General features: G+C 42.1%; 1 protein-coding gene and 1 non-coding gene across 2 annotated transcripts in view; both read right to left on the bottom strand.

The window, feature by feature from the left end:
• The window catches only part of LOC119935750 (glutamyl aminopeptidase), an 84885-nt gene that overhangs the window by 69958 nt on the left and 2637 nt on the right, over nucleotides 1-12290 (bottom strand). Inside the window, exons 2-3 of the mRNA XM_038755228.1 lie at nucleotides 2608-2749; nucleotides 954-1085 (exon numbers count right to left, since the gene is read on the bottom strand). Of these exons, the coding sequence (XP_038611156.1) occupies nucleotides 954-1085; nucleotides 2608-2749 (274 nt within the window). The remainder of the gene's footprint in view (nucleotides 1-953; nucleotides 1086-2607; nucleotides 2750-12290) is intronic.
• On the bottom strand, nucleotides 12074-12211 carry LOC119935952. The gene has a single exon (XR_005453548.1). It is a non-coding gene; the product is annotated as a small nucleolar RNA SNORA7 (small nucleolar RNA).

Here is a 12290-nt window from a genome sequence, read left to right as displayed (position 1 = left end):
CCACGATGATGAAGTCCTTGACTACTGGGATGACCAGAGAAGGGAAGAGGGCCTTCAGTGATGGTAAGGGCCCTCTGAGTGCAGCTGTTAACTTTTACCTCCTCTTCTTCCTAGGAATTCCACCTTTTACCCAGGGTTCTGACTCCCTCACACCTCAGGGAGCTGGATGGGATGTGTAGGGATCTTTGTGGCCTACTGTGGACTGGGTATCTCATCCAGAAGTGGGGTAACCTCCATCTTCCCCTCAGTGACTCTAAGGATCTAGTCAAGCTAAAGATGTAGTAGAATCATAAATAGGTGACCGGAAACAGTGTTATCTCACTGCCAGAAGATCTCTTTGGCTCCATCCATGACTTTGTAATAATTATTAACAATAATAATAATAATAATAACAATTGTGGTATTAGTTAAGTGCTTACTATGTGCCAGGCACTATACTAAGCACCGGAGTGGATATAAGCAAATGGGGTTGGACACAGTCCCTGTCTCACATGGGGCGCCCAGTCTTGATCACCATTTTAAATATGAGGAAACTGAGGCACAGAGATGAGAAGTGGCATGCCCAGGGTCACAGAGCGGTCAAGTGGTGGAGCCGGGATTAGGACCCATGACCTTCTGATGCCCAGGCCCGTGCTCTATCCACTATGCCATGCTGCGTCATCTAAAAGTAATATGAAGAACTATGACGGGACTCAGAAATCAATCCCCTCAGAGATCGTCACTCAACCTTTTATCTTCCACCTACATTTACTAAAGGCTGGTTTGTATTCAAATTCTCTCTTGGGAGAGCAATGTGCTGAGAGGGAAATTCCTAGCTCTGGAGGCAATTGGATGGAATGTATCTTGAGGGTAAGTTCCTGTTCCCAAGGGAAAAGAAGGATAATGCAAGAGAAATGACAAATATGACAGGAAATCTAGATCGCTTAATGTGAATAGGATCAATGTAGACTCACAGGTATTCCTGAAGATGACTTCCTCTCTGTGAAGTCAAACTGATGCACAGCGAAGCATACCAGGTAAGTGCTCATCGGGACTGATTTCTCAAAAATTGTTCTTTTCCGGGCTGCATCAATATCTTCGATTTTCTAAAGGAATCAAAAGACCACACTCTATTTAAAATGATGGCCACCTAACTCCAGGGCAGGTCAATATCAGGCTGTCATGTGGAGTTCTAGTAAGGAATCCCTCTAAGAAACCTCTCTAAGAAACCCCTTCATTAATTTCTCTAGGCCCAAGCATTTTCTATATCCCAAGAAGGGTTTCCTAGGATTACAGGATATTCTGAATGGGCAAATTTCTTTCCAAACCCCTTCAGGTCATGATTCAAATTGTATTCTAATCCTCCTTTTATGAGCCAAGGAGTCTAAGCTGTGCTGCCAAACAAGAGACTTCAGCTATAGGAGAGACCGAGGTCCTCTTTACTACCAGACATGTTGGACTCTGAACTTTGTTGTTCATATTTTTTCCCCAATGCCTAGTACAATGCTTTGTAGCCAATTAATAAATATCACTACTACTACTACTACTGATAACAATAATGACATTTATCAAGCGCTTACTATGGGCAAGGCACTGTTCTAAGCGCTGGGGAGGTTACAAGGTGATCAGGTTGTCCCACGTGGGGCTCACAGTCTTCATCCCCATTTTACAGATGGGGTAACTGAGGCACAGAGAAGTTAAATGACTTGCCCAAAGTCACACAGCTGACAATTGGTGGAGCAGGTATTTGAACCCATGACCTCTGACTCCAAAGCCCGGGCTCTTTCCTCTGAGCCACGCTGCTTCTCTGCTGCAACAACTACTACTATTACTACTACTATACAGCCAGATGGTAGTAATCTTTTCTCACTCCACGGCTTTCAGGAAAGCATACTGTACCTCAATTGTATCTTTTTCCCCTTCTCCCTAGTTGTGGGGGTGAATGGCAGTGACACAACACCTCTTCTGTAGGGGTCTAGTGCACAGGATTACTATCCAAACTGGAGCCTATAGTCACCCTACAAATGGGAGACACTTACCCCGAAGGTGACCATTTTTGTTGCCCTTCCTATTCATCCCTTTCAGGCTAAAGCAGATCTAGATTTTCATGGGACCAGTCACTGTGGCCCAATTTTTCCACTAGGCTGTTTTATTTTGTGGATGTTCTAGAAGAAAACATGGTCTGAAGGACCACACGTGCATTTCAGAAACATTGTTTCGCTGCATCAGGAATCATTTGCTTTTGGAAGGCTATGTTCTCAATTGGTTAAAAGGCCATGTTCCTAGCAGGGTCCATTTTGGGTTGGCAGCTAATCTGTACCTAATCTATTCCCAAGAATCCACTCTGCTCCTTTAAGACTGTTAAATGGAAGATTCTCCCACATCCTTTATTTCTTGGGAAATCTGCAAGAGAGGAAGACCTGCAAATGCAGCCCACAGATAATCAAGACCAAAGGGAATGGATTGTTTTGGAATTCAGTAAGAATTGTTACCACATGGTTATCCTTTCTAACCCTTTTATAGTACAGCATTAAAGAGCTAACACATGCTGTTGCTTTGATTTGAAATGTCCTGACAACTGATAAATAGACTCTCTCCTCATCAGTAGTGTGTTTACAGCATACTTACCTCCACTGGCATGTTTGAAAGCGCACTATATGAAGCTGGGTGGACAATAGATATGTTGTATGTTGCCTTTTTGTTGGGCTCGTCAAAACACGGGAACGATTTTCGTGCGTCTGTTGGCTCATGATCAGTTGCCGCTATGCTCCTTGGAAACAAACCAACAATTAAAGCACACATTTATTGCTTTTTCTGAAGGGCCTCAGTGTTCCACATCATTTCCCCGCTCCAAAATACGTAATATCACTGTAAATCTTAGGTCATTCCCAAATAGAGCTTAAATGATCAAAATCAATTTGGGGTGGGGGGAGGGAATTTCTTCTCTTACTTTTAAAATCAGATTATATGAGGAAAAAGTCAAATTCTAAAGAAAATTCAGCAGTTGAGATTTCACTTTTTCTCTCAGGTTGCTTGTAACCACCACAGTACTTAGAAGAGTGCCTGGCACATAGTAAGCACTTAAATACCATTATTATTATTATCATTGTCCTGTAACTAAATGCCTATGAGTTGGAGATCAGCAACACCTCCAGTAAAACCTTAAAGGATGAGGAAGTTAATGCCAGCAGCCCAGTATCATGGATCTGGGAATAACTACACATGAAAACTGAAGAACCCAAATTAGAGAGGAAAACTTATTAAGACTGCAGCCTTCCTTCAGAGGAAGCAACAGCTGTGTTCTGTCAGTGTGGGAGAGAACATTCCAAGCTACAGTCCCTAGTGACACAATTCCACTGTCTCTTTAGGCTGTATAAGGTACAACTCACAGTTCCTATTCCAACTGGAAAATGGAAATGGGATCAAGGTAGCTAGGTCTGATTTTCTTTAGAGCTTTGACTGGGAATAATTGACCACTAAGGAATTTTTTTGTCCAAGGAATTTTTTTCCAAACTCCTTTAGGAAGAGCAGGCCATTCAGCCATGATCTTCCTGGGCAAGTACATTTGAAACCGAGAGTTAAAATGAACTTTAATGAGTGTTCAATGTGATTTTGTCCCCCAAAATAATTATTTAAAAATACCTGAATGCAATCCCAGCCTTTTCTGGCAAGAGTGTGCCACCTCACCAGGAATGTAGAACTCCACTTACAGGAAAAATGAATGAAAACTTTTCAAGCGATGAGGCAGAAAGGAAAATGGGGGTTACCAAACCTGTGCTTACCGAGGAGTTTAATTTAGAGATGCGTCTGCATGCTGGGAGAAATCAGAGGTTCAATTACCCATGTAGCAACCTTGATATCCCCCCAACGCCTGCCCTGCAGAAGATCTGTGCTACTAATGAGATAAACAGTCATCTGATTGTCACCTGGGACCCTTTCACTAAGGGGTAGGAACTGACAACCCTGTTTTTCCACTTCTGGAAAGCTGACAGGCTCAAAGTCCATCTGGTTTCAAGAAGATGAGGGAAAACTTTGGTCCCAGGACTCAGACACAGCAGGTGGTCTAGGAGTGTTCCCAGAATTTCCCTGCTCAGAGCTGTCAAATTGTCCCCCACAATATAATAATAATAATAATGATGATGATATTCATTAAGTGCTTATCATGTGCCAGGCACTGTACTAAGCACTGGGGTGGATATAAGCAAGCCAGGTTGGACACAGTCCTTGTCCTTTGTGGGGCTCACAGTCTCAATCCCTACTTTACAGATTAGGTAACTGAGACACAGAGAAGTTAAGTAACTTGCCCAAGGTCACACAGCAGACAAGTAGTGGAGCCATGATTAGAGCCCATTACCTTCTGACTCCCGTGTCCGTGCTCTACTACTCCACTATGCCATGCTGCTTCTCTAATAGGGAGCCACCAAATTGCAAACGGCTTGAGGGCACAGATTGTGTCTATTTAGTCTAGTGATACTCTCTCAAGTGCTTAGTACAGTGCTCTACACACAGCTGAGTGCTCAATAAATACCCTTGATTGATTGACTGATCCCGAATTTCCCCTTTCTATGAAAGCATGGGGCCTCAAAGGAAGGAAATTTTTAAGGGAGAGAGGAGGAAAAATTGGGTTGCAAGTTTTCACAGATTAACTTGGGCTGTAGACTAGTTCTCCCCCCATTAAAGCCCATCAGGGTTGGGTCAGGGGGCCAAATTTACCTTTGCAAATCTGCACCCAGATTTCCCCCCCCCGAAAAGCTGATGGCCTGTTTGCATTTCAGGGACTGGGAAAGGAAGATCAGCAGGCTCATTTTACAGAGACAATGTGACATCTGGTCTGATTCCCAGGGGAGCGTCCAGAGATGACCCATATTGGTGGTCCAACTTTCCATGAGGAAAGGGAGGGTGGAATGTAGGCTCACCAGAGGAATGAGAATGAGTGAAAGGTGACTTTAATATCTTGAATGTTCAAGGTGGAATTTGAGGAGGGAGTATTCTCATAGACTTCCTTGTGTGTGCTTCCCAATTGTCCAGGGAGCGGGCATGATCCAAAGCAGATGCCCAAGAGTGCTGTTTTCAGCCATTCTGTTCCCGACCTTAACACTTCCATTAGTTTGTCCATACTTTGGGGCCCTCAGGCCTTCTATGGGGTGGGGGTAGTGGGGAGGCCACTATAGCTAAGTGTATAGCTTAACATAGCATAGTGATTGAGCACAAACTCTTGCACAAAACCTGTTTTCCTTCCTTCTCTTTGTAAATTATTTTTGTGTCTGTCCCCCCATATTAAACTGTATATGCCCGTTGAAGACAGAGATCAAGCAATTGATAAACAAATACTATTGACTGCTTGACTGGAATGGCAAAGCCTAAAATGTTTTCTTTCAGGATGATGTGATGATCTTGGCAATGGGGCTCAGATAGAATAATCATAATTGTGGTATGGAATTGGTATTTCTTAGTACTAGGGGGAGATACAAGATCATCAGGTCCCACTTGGGGCTGGTAGTCTAAGTAGGTGGGAGAACAGGTATTGAATCCCATTTTGCAGATGAGGGAACAGAAAAGTTAAGTGACTTGTCCAAGATCACACAGCAGGCAAGTGGCAGATTTGGTATTAGAACCCAGGACCTTGGACTCACAGAACTACATTCTTTCTACTAGGCCATGCTGACACTAGCAGGGCTTGTCTCCATTAATCCTTGCTTCCTTCTCACCACTCCCTTCAGTGCATGTTAGCTAGGATGGAACATCAGCGTTTTCCAAAGAGGCAACATGAGTAAAGCTGAACTTCCCACTTTAAAATCCACTTAAGCAAAGCACACAATGGCCCTGCTGTAGCCTCTTTAATTAAGTGCATGTGTTCCTGGGGCCAGAATTGCGGCTTTAAATTTATTCCAGACTGTATATCTCACATTAAACCTGTGTCCAATGATCAACCATGATGGATGGAAGAGTTCTGTACCCATAAACTTTCAGGTCATATGGAATGCTGAGCATTTTTAGGCAGAATTTCTACAACTACTTGAGCTCCATTATAATAGCATTTCTCTCCTAATTAAAATGACACAGCACACATTTTAGCTCTACAGAAACACACCCACCTTCATTGGCAAACGAATTTTGAATGTTTCTATTGAGCTGGCTCTTCTTTGGTAATTTTTCTGTACTGAAGCACTTAAAGTTACATGATGGTGCTTTTACTATGAGCCTTGTCAGCCAACTTTCAATCATTCAAGAGCTGAATATTCTGACTCCTTGCTTCTCTTTTACTCTCCCTACTTTCTGTCTGTTGTCCATTTCAATGTTTGTTAGTACCTTTACCAGAGGTTTGGGGAGCAAAGATAGCAGGTGAAACTTATACTGGCCAATTAGCTACTTGTCAGCAGTTCTGGTTAAGGATTTAGTTTTAGCAGATAGGGGAAGAGATAAGGGAGGGCAAGAAGGTTCTTTTGGCTTAAATGAGATTCTGGGAATTATTAGAGTATTTCAATTACCTATGGTATACCTGTGTGAATATCTGAGAAACTTTTAAAAAAAGTCATTTAGCTTTATATTCTTGGCATGGAAAAAGGGACTTTCTCTACATTTAAATATTTAAAATAGCTTTTGCCTTTTAATGCATTTTCTTCTACCTTATTTGTGCATTGTTTGATAACTCTTTTTCCTTTTTCTTTGTGGCTGTGAGATGTTTCACCTTCCAAAAGTATCTTCAGTCCCAAAGACTGTATTATTGCTTGTACACTGGGGGAATCTGGCTGATGTTTTTATTTATCTCTGATGATTTCTTCTCCCCTCTGTGTCTTGGATCCCAGATGTCATTTACTCCTCCCACCTCAACTCCATTATGAAGTGTTGATTGCACTCCAAACAAGCTTGTTCTTGGTGTTTCTGTTACTTTCACTGCCTCAGATACTGCAGAACTGGCTGAAGTTAGAATATCTTACTGCAACAAGAAAAACAGCACTTGTTTTTTATTTAGCACAAAGAACTGGCACATAGTTCACTAACAAAAGTTTAGTGAACTGGCCAATATAACAAGGATAATAGGTAGCTAGCAGTGTTGCCCAGTGGGTACAGCATGTGCTTGGGAGTCAGAAGGACCTGGGTTCTAATTGGGCAATTGGGCAAATCGCTTTACTTCTCTGTGCCTCCTTTCCCTCATCTGTAAAATGGGGATTAAGACCGTGAACCCCAATGTGGGACAGGGATTGTGTACAACCTGATTTGCTTGTATCCACACGAGTGCTTAATACAGTGCCTGGCACATAGTAAGTGCTTAACAAATGCCATTACTATCATTATTACTTCAGTGACTTCCTCACTGTGTAGGAGAAGTTGGCTTTGGATACACACCCTGGAAAGTTACCCATATCTAAAAAAATTATTCCTGGAATTCAGAGTAACATTTAACATTATAGCATTATAGAGGTGGGAGGGACTGTGAATGATAACCTGGCCCAGTTCCTGTCTCCAGGAAGGTGAATGATTAAATCATGTGGGACAAATGATGTTTATTATTTTCTGAACTATTTCCAGAGATGGAGCCCTCACAGTTTCCTCTGTGAACCCACTCCTGTATTTTGACCATGCTTACAGTCAAGAAACCTTTCCTCATGTCAACCAGACTCTCCTTTTTACAATTCTTAGTGTTATTACTAATAATTAAAGTAACATAAATTAATAATACTAATTGTTAGCAAATAGTATTAGTGTTCATGTAATGACATTTATTTTTTGTTTTTTGGGTGGACACATGGTAAGTATTTAGTGAAGGAGCAGCATGGCTTAGTGGAAAAAGCATGGGCCTGGGGAGAACCAGGACCTGGGTTCTAATCCCACTCTGTCATGTGTCTTCTGTATAACCTTGGGCAAGGCATTTAACTTCTCTGTTCCTCAGTTACCTCATCTGTAAAATGGGGATTCAATGCTTGTGCTCCCTTCTACTTAGATTGTGAGCCCTGTGTGGGATGGGGATTGTGCCCATCCTGATCGTTCTGTATCTTCCCCAGAGCTTAGAATGATGCTTGACAAATACCACAGTTATTAAATACCATATTCACGGAGGAAAAACTGGTCAGTATCTCCCTCGTATATTTGAAAATAGTTAATCATTCTTCCTGTAACCTTCTCTTTTCTAGTTAAACAACTCTAATTCCTTTGATGTTTTCTCATAGGACCTAATGTGCATTCTTTAAAATGTCAGTTAGTTACTTTCCTCTGAACTTATGCAATTTCTTCATGTCCTTTTTCATGTGCAGTGAGCAGTTCAACATAACACTCTAAAACATATATGATCAAGGTAGGAAACAGAGAAAGAATTACTTGTGGTTTATGCTGCTAATATACCCCTATATCAGGTTGACTTCTGAATCAGTACTGCACTACCTGTTTGAATTTTCCTTGTGATGCTTTTCCTTCTGTGTCTGTGTTTAGTCAGTCTTTCCTGATCCACTATTAGTGACTTGGTTTGGCCTAAGTATTCTTCTTTTATGTATTTCTCATTCTGTTTTTGGTCCTTCCAAAGAGATAGTGCTCCAACACAATTTTGTGTCACCTGCAAGTGAGAATACTCTTTGTTCTTTCCCTTGGGCCATTAAATATTATGATTCCTTCTTAGCAAAAACAAAGGCTTCATATGTGTGTGGGTAAGCACTTTTTTTAAGATACAGTAACTGTCTTGTAGAAAAAAAACATTTTGGTCCTAATCTTAATTGTTATTATTATTTATTATTTTGGCATTTGTTAAGCACTTACTATGTGCCAAGCACTGTTCTAAGCACTGGGGTGGATACAAGGGGATCATGTTGTCCCACGTGGGGCTCACAGTCTCAATCCCCATTTTACAGATGAGGGAACTGAGGCACAGAGAAGTTAAGTGACTTGCCCAAGGTCACCCAGCAGACACTTGGCAGAGTGACTATCCTATTGGCAACATAGATGTATTGGTGTTGAATGTGTTGTGCAGCTGAAATTCAAGTTTTGGGGGTTTGGATCACTAGGCTCTCCTGAGTAGACCCAAGGAACTCTGATGTTTGTCTGTCCCTGCAACTGACAGACAGGTTGAAGGTCCCTCCATACTTATCCCCTTTTACCTTACCTTCTCCTCAATAGTTTCAGTGTCCATGGCCTAGAGGAAAGTGCAAAGCCTACCACCAGCAACTACAGGCAGAAGTGGCTGAATGAGTAATCTCTTGGCTGACTAGGAAACTCATTAAAGGCAGCAATAGGGGAAACCCCTCCACCTTTAATATGAGCTCACCCTACCACTTTTCAGACAGATCATACCAAAGACTAAAGAAAAGTACTAAGTGTGAATCCTCCTAATGAGTCAGGCATCATTTGTGAGTTTGCTTTTAAGGTATTTGTTAAGCACTTAGTATGTGGCAGGCACTGTTCTAAGTGCTGGGATAGCTGGCTTTAGCTACCACCTCTTTGCAGGTGATACCCAAATCTACATCTCCATCCCTGATCTCTCTCCTTCTCTCCAGTCTCACATCTCCTCTTGCCTTCAAGACATCTCTATTTGGATGTCTTCCCATCACCTCAAACTTAACATGTCCAAAACAGACCTCCTGATCTTCCCACCCAAAGCAGGTCCTCCCCTTGACTTTCCCATCAATGTAGATGGCACCACCATCCTTCATGTCTCACAAGCCCATATCCTTGGTGTTACCCTTGACTCCTCCCTTTCATTCAACCCACATATTCAATCCATCACTAAATCCTGTTGGTCTCACATTCACAGCATAGCTACAATCTGCCCTACCCTCTCCATCCAAACTGCTACCACATTAATACAATCACTCATCCTATCCCACTTGGATTACTGCATCAGCCTCCTTGCTGACCTTCCAGCCTCCTGGCTCTCCATACTTCACTCTGCTGCCCAGATCATTCTTTTACAAGTATGTTCAGGACATCACCCCTCTCCTCAAGAACCTCCAGTGGTTGCCTATATACTTCCACATCAAACAAAAACTTCTCACCATTGGCTTTAAAGCACTCTACTATCTATCCCCCTCCTACCTCACCTTGCTTCTCTCCTTCTAGAATCCAGCCCTCACACTTTGCTCCTGTAGTGCTAACCTTCTCACTGTGCCTCAATCTTGCCTTGACAGACAATTACCTTCCCCCCATTCAAAGCCTTATTGAAGGCACATCTCCTCCAAGAGGTCTTCCCAGACTAAGCCCCACCTATCCTCATCTCCCACTCCCTTCTGGGCCACCCTAACTTGCTTCTTTTCCTCTTTCTCTCTCCCAGCCCCACAGCACTTATTCATTCATTCATTCAATCATATTTATTAAGCACTTACTGTGTGCAGAGCACTGTACTAAGCACTTGGGAAGTACAAGTCAGCAACATATAGAGACAGTCCCTACCCAACTACGGGCTCACAGTCTAGAAGTTAGCCTCTAGACTGTAAATTCATTGTGGGCAGGGAATATATCTATTTATTGTTGTATTGTACTCTCCCAAGCACTTAAGACAGTGTTCTGCACACATTAAGCACTCAATAAATACAATTGAATGAATGAAAACAAGCTAATCAGGTTGGACAGAGTTCACGTCCCACATGGGGACTGCAATCTTAATCCCTGTTTTACAGATGAGGGAACTGAGGCACAGAGAAGTGAAGTGACTTGCCCTAGGTCACACAACAGACAAGGAGCGGAATGGGGATTACAACCCAGGTCCTTCTGACTCCCAGGCCACCAGGTCATGTTGCTTCTGGAGCGTTTCTGTTGTGGCAAATAGGATCCATGTATAATCCAGGAAATATTTCCAGCCCACAGATAGTCCCTCTTGATGCTGACATGACCCAAGTGTCATAGTTCTGGGAATGTCTGGTTATTGCAGAGGAACTTGACTTCTTTCCCAGCCTATCTCTGTGGCTGCCAACTCATATTATGTCCCACACGTCTTTTCAAAGCCTATCCCCAGAAAATTTAGAGATTAAAAAAAAACTCCTGCTCAGTTAGTATGTAATTAAAAGAGTAAGCCCAATGCCAGTACTCCTTCGTGAGCTAAATTTCACACTAAGCCAGAAAACTGACTTAGCATTCTGCCTAATTTCTGCTGTAAATTGCAAGCATAATGACAAACTTAGCAGTTCCCAGATAGAGTTCTTCTTTTTTATGAATTTCATGGGCATGAAGCATGCAGTAAGTTAATTGTGCAGTAACTCTACTGCTCTAATTCACCTCATTCATGCACCTCCATTTGTCCACTAGGTGGTAAACTCTGGGAGATTTGTCCTTGAACCCGTAAGGCTTGACATGCCAAAATTTGTGATAAGCCTTTTTATTGCCTAAGGGAAAAGAATTCCATTCAATCTAAATGAGAGGACCAAGGATGTGACAGAAGTTAAAAACAACAACAACAAAAAACCAACCCATGCTTACACACAAAGGCTGACACTGCTCTGTAGTATTAAAATGCTTACCTGATCAATGAATAAATAAGAGGAAGGATTTGACTCAGGCTTGTACTGGACGGCTTGGAAGTTCCTTTTTCCCTTAAAGTTCCTATTGAAAATCCTGTTTTTTTCCGACTACCCCTTTGCTTTTGAAAGAAATGTTGCCTTTCTTTCTCAAACATACTTTTGGCTTAGAAAGGATATCCCTGTGCCACAAGGCAATAGAAACAGTTAAAACTGATAAATAAATATGCTGAGTGCCAGATATTTGTTTGGCTTTTTAGTGCTTTATAGTACTCAATTGCAACTTGGGAATAAATCACGTAAGATATATGCTTAAACTTCCTTGAATATTGCAACTTTGGAAAAAAAAGGATATTTAATTTCAATTGTAAAGGTATTGTCAATCAAAAAAGCTGTTGAGCAGTTTTAAAATCATAATTTAAGAGGTGTCTTGCCTTGTCTTATGTCATCGAGTTGTCTCTGACCCATGGTGACACCATTGACACATCTCTCCCAGAATGCCCCCCCCTCCACTTGCAATCGTTCTGGTAGTGGGTCCATAAAGTTTTCTTAATAAAAATATGGAAGTGGTTTACCATTGCCTCCTTCTGCACAGTCAGTTTGAGTCTCCTCCCTTGACTCTCTCCCATGCTGCTGCTCCCCAGCATAGGTGAGTTTTGACTTGTAGCAGATTACCATCCACTCTCTAGCGACTGCCCAAGATAGGAATGGAATGGGTATACCTCTGCTTGACTCTCCCTCCCATAGTCAAAACTGGTTGAGTACTGGAAACTCTCCAGGAGTGACCCTGAGAGGGGTTAAGAGGTATACTGAATTACAATTTTTTTTCTGTGTCTCTGACAAGCATTGGACAGTATCTCTTTTTAAATGTGTTGT

The sequence above is a fragment of the Tachyglossus aculeatus genome, chromosome 12 (genome assembly GCF_015852505.1).
Source record: "Tachyglossus aculeatus isolate mTacAcu1 chromosome 12, mTacAcu1.pri, whole genome shotgun sequence".
Taxonomy (NCBI): Eukaryota; Metazoa; Chordata; class Mammalia; order Monotremata; family Tachyglossidae; genus Tachyglossus; species Tachyglossus aculeatus.
Note: the sequence above shows the minus strand (reverse complement) of the source record. Positions and strands in the feature narration are given on the sequence as shown.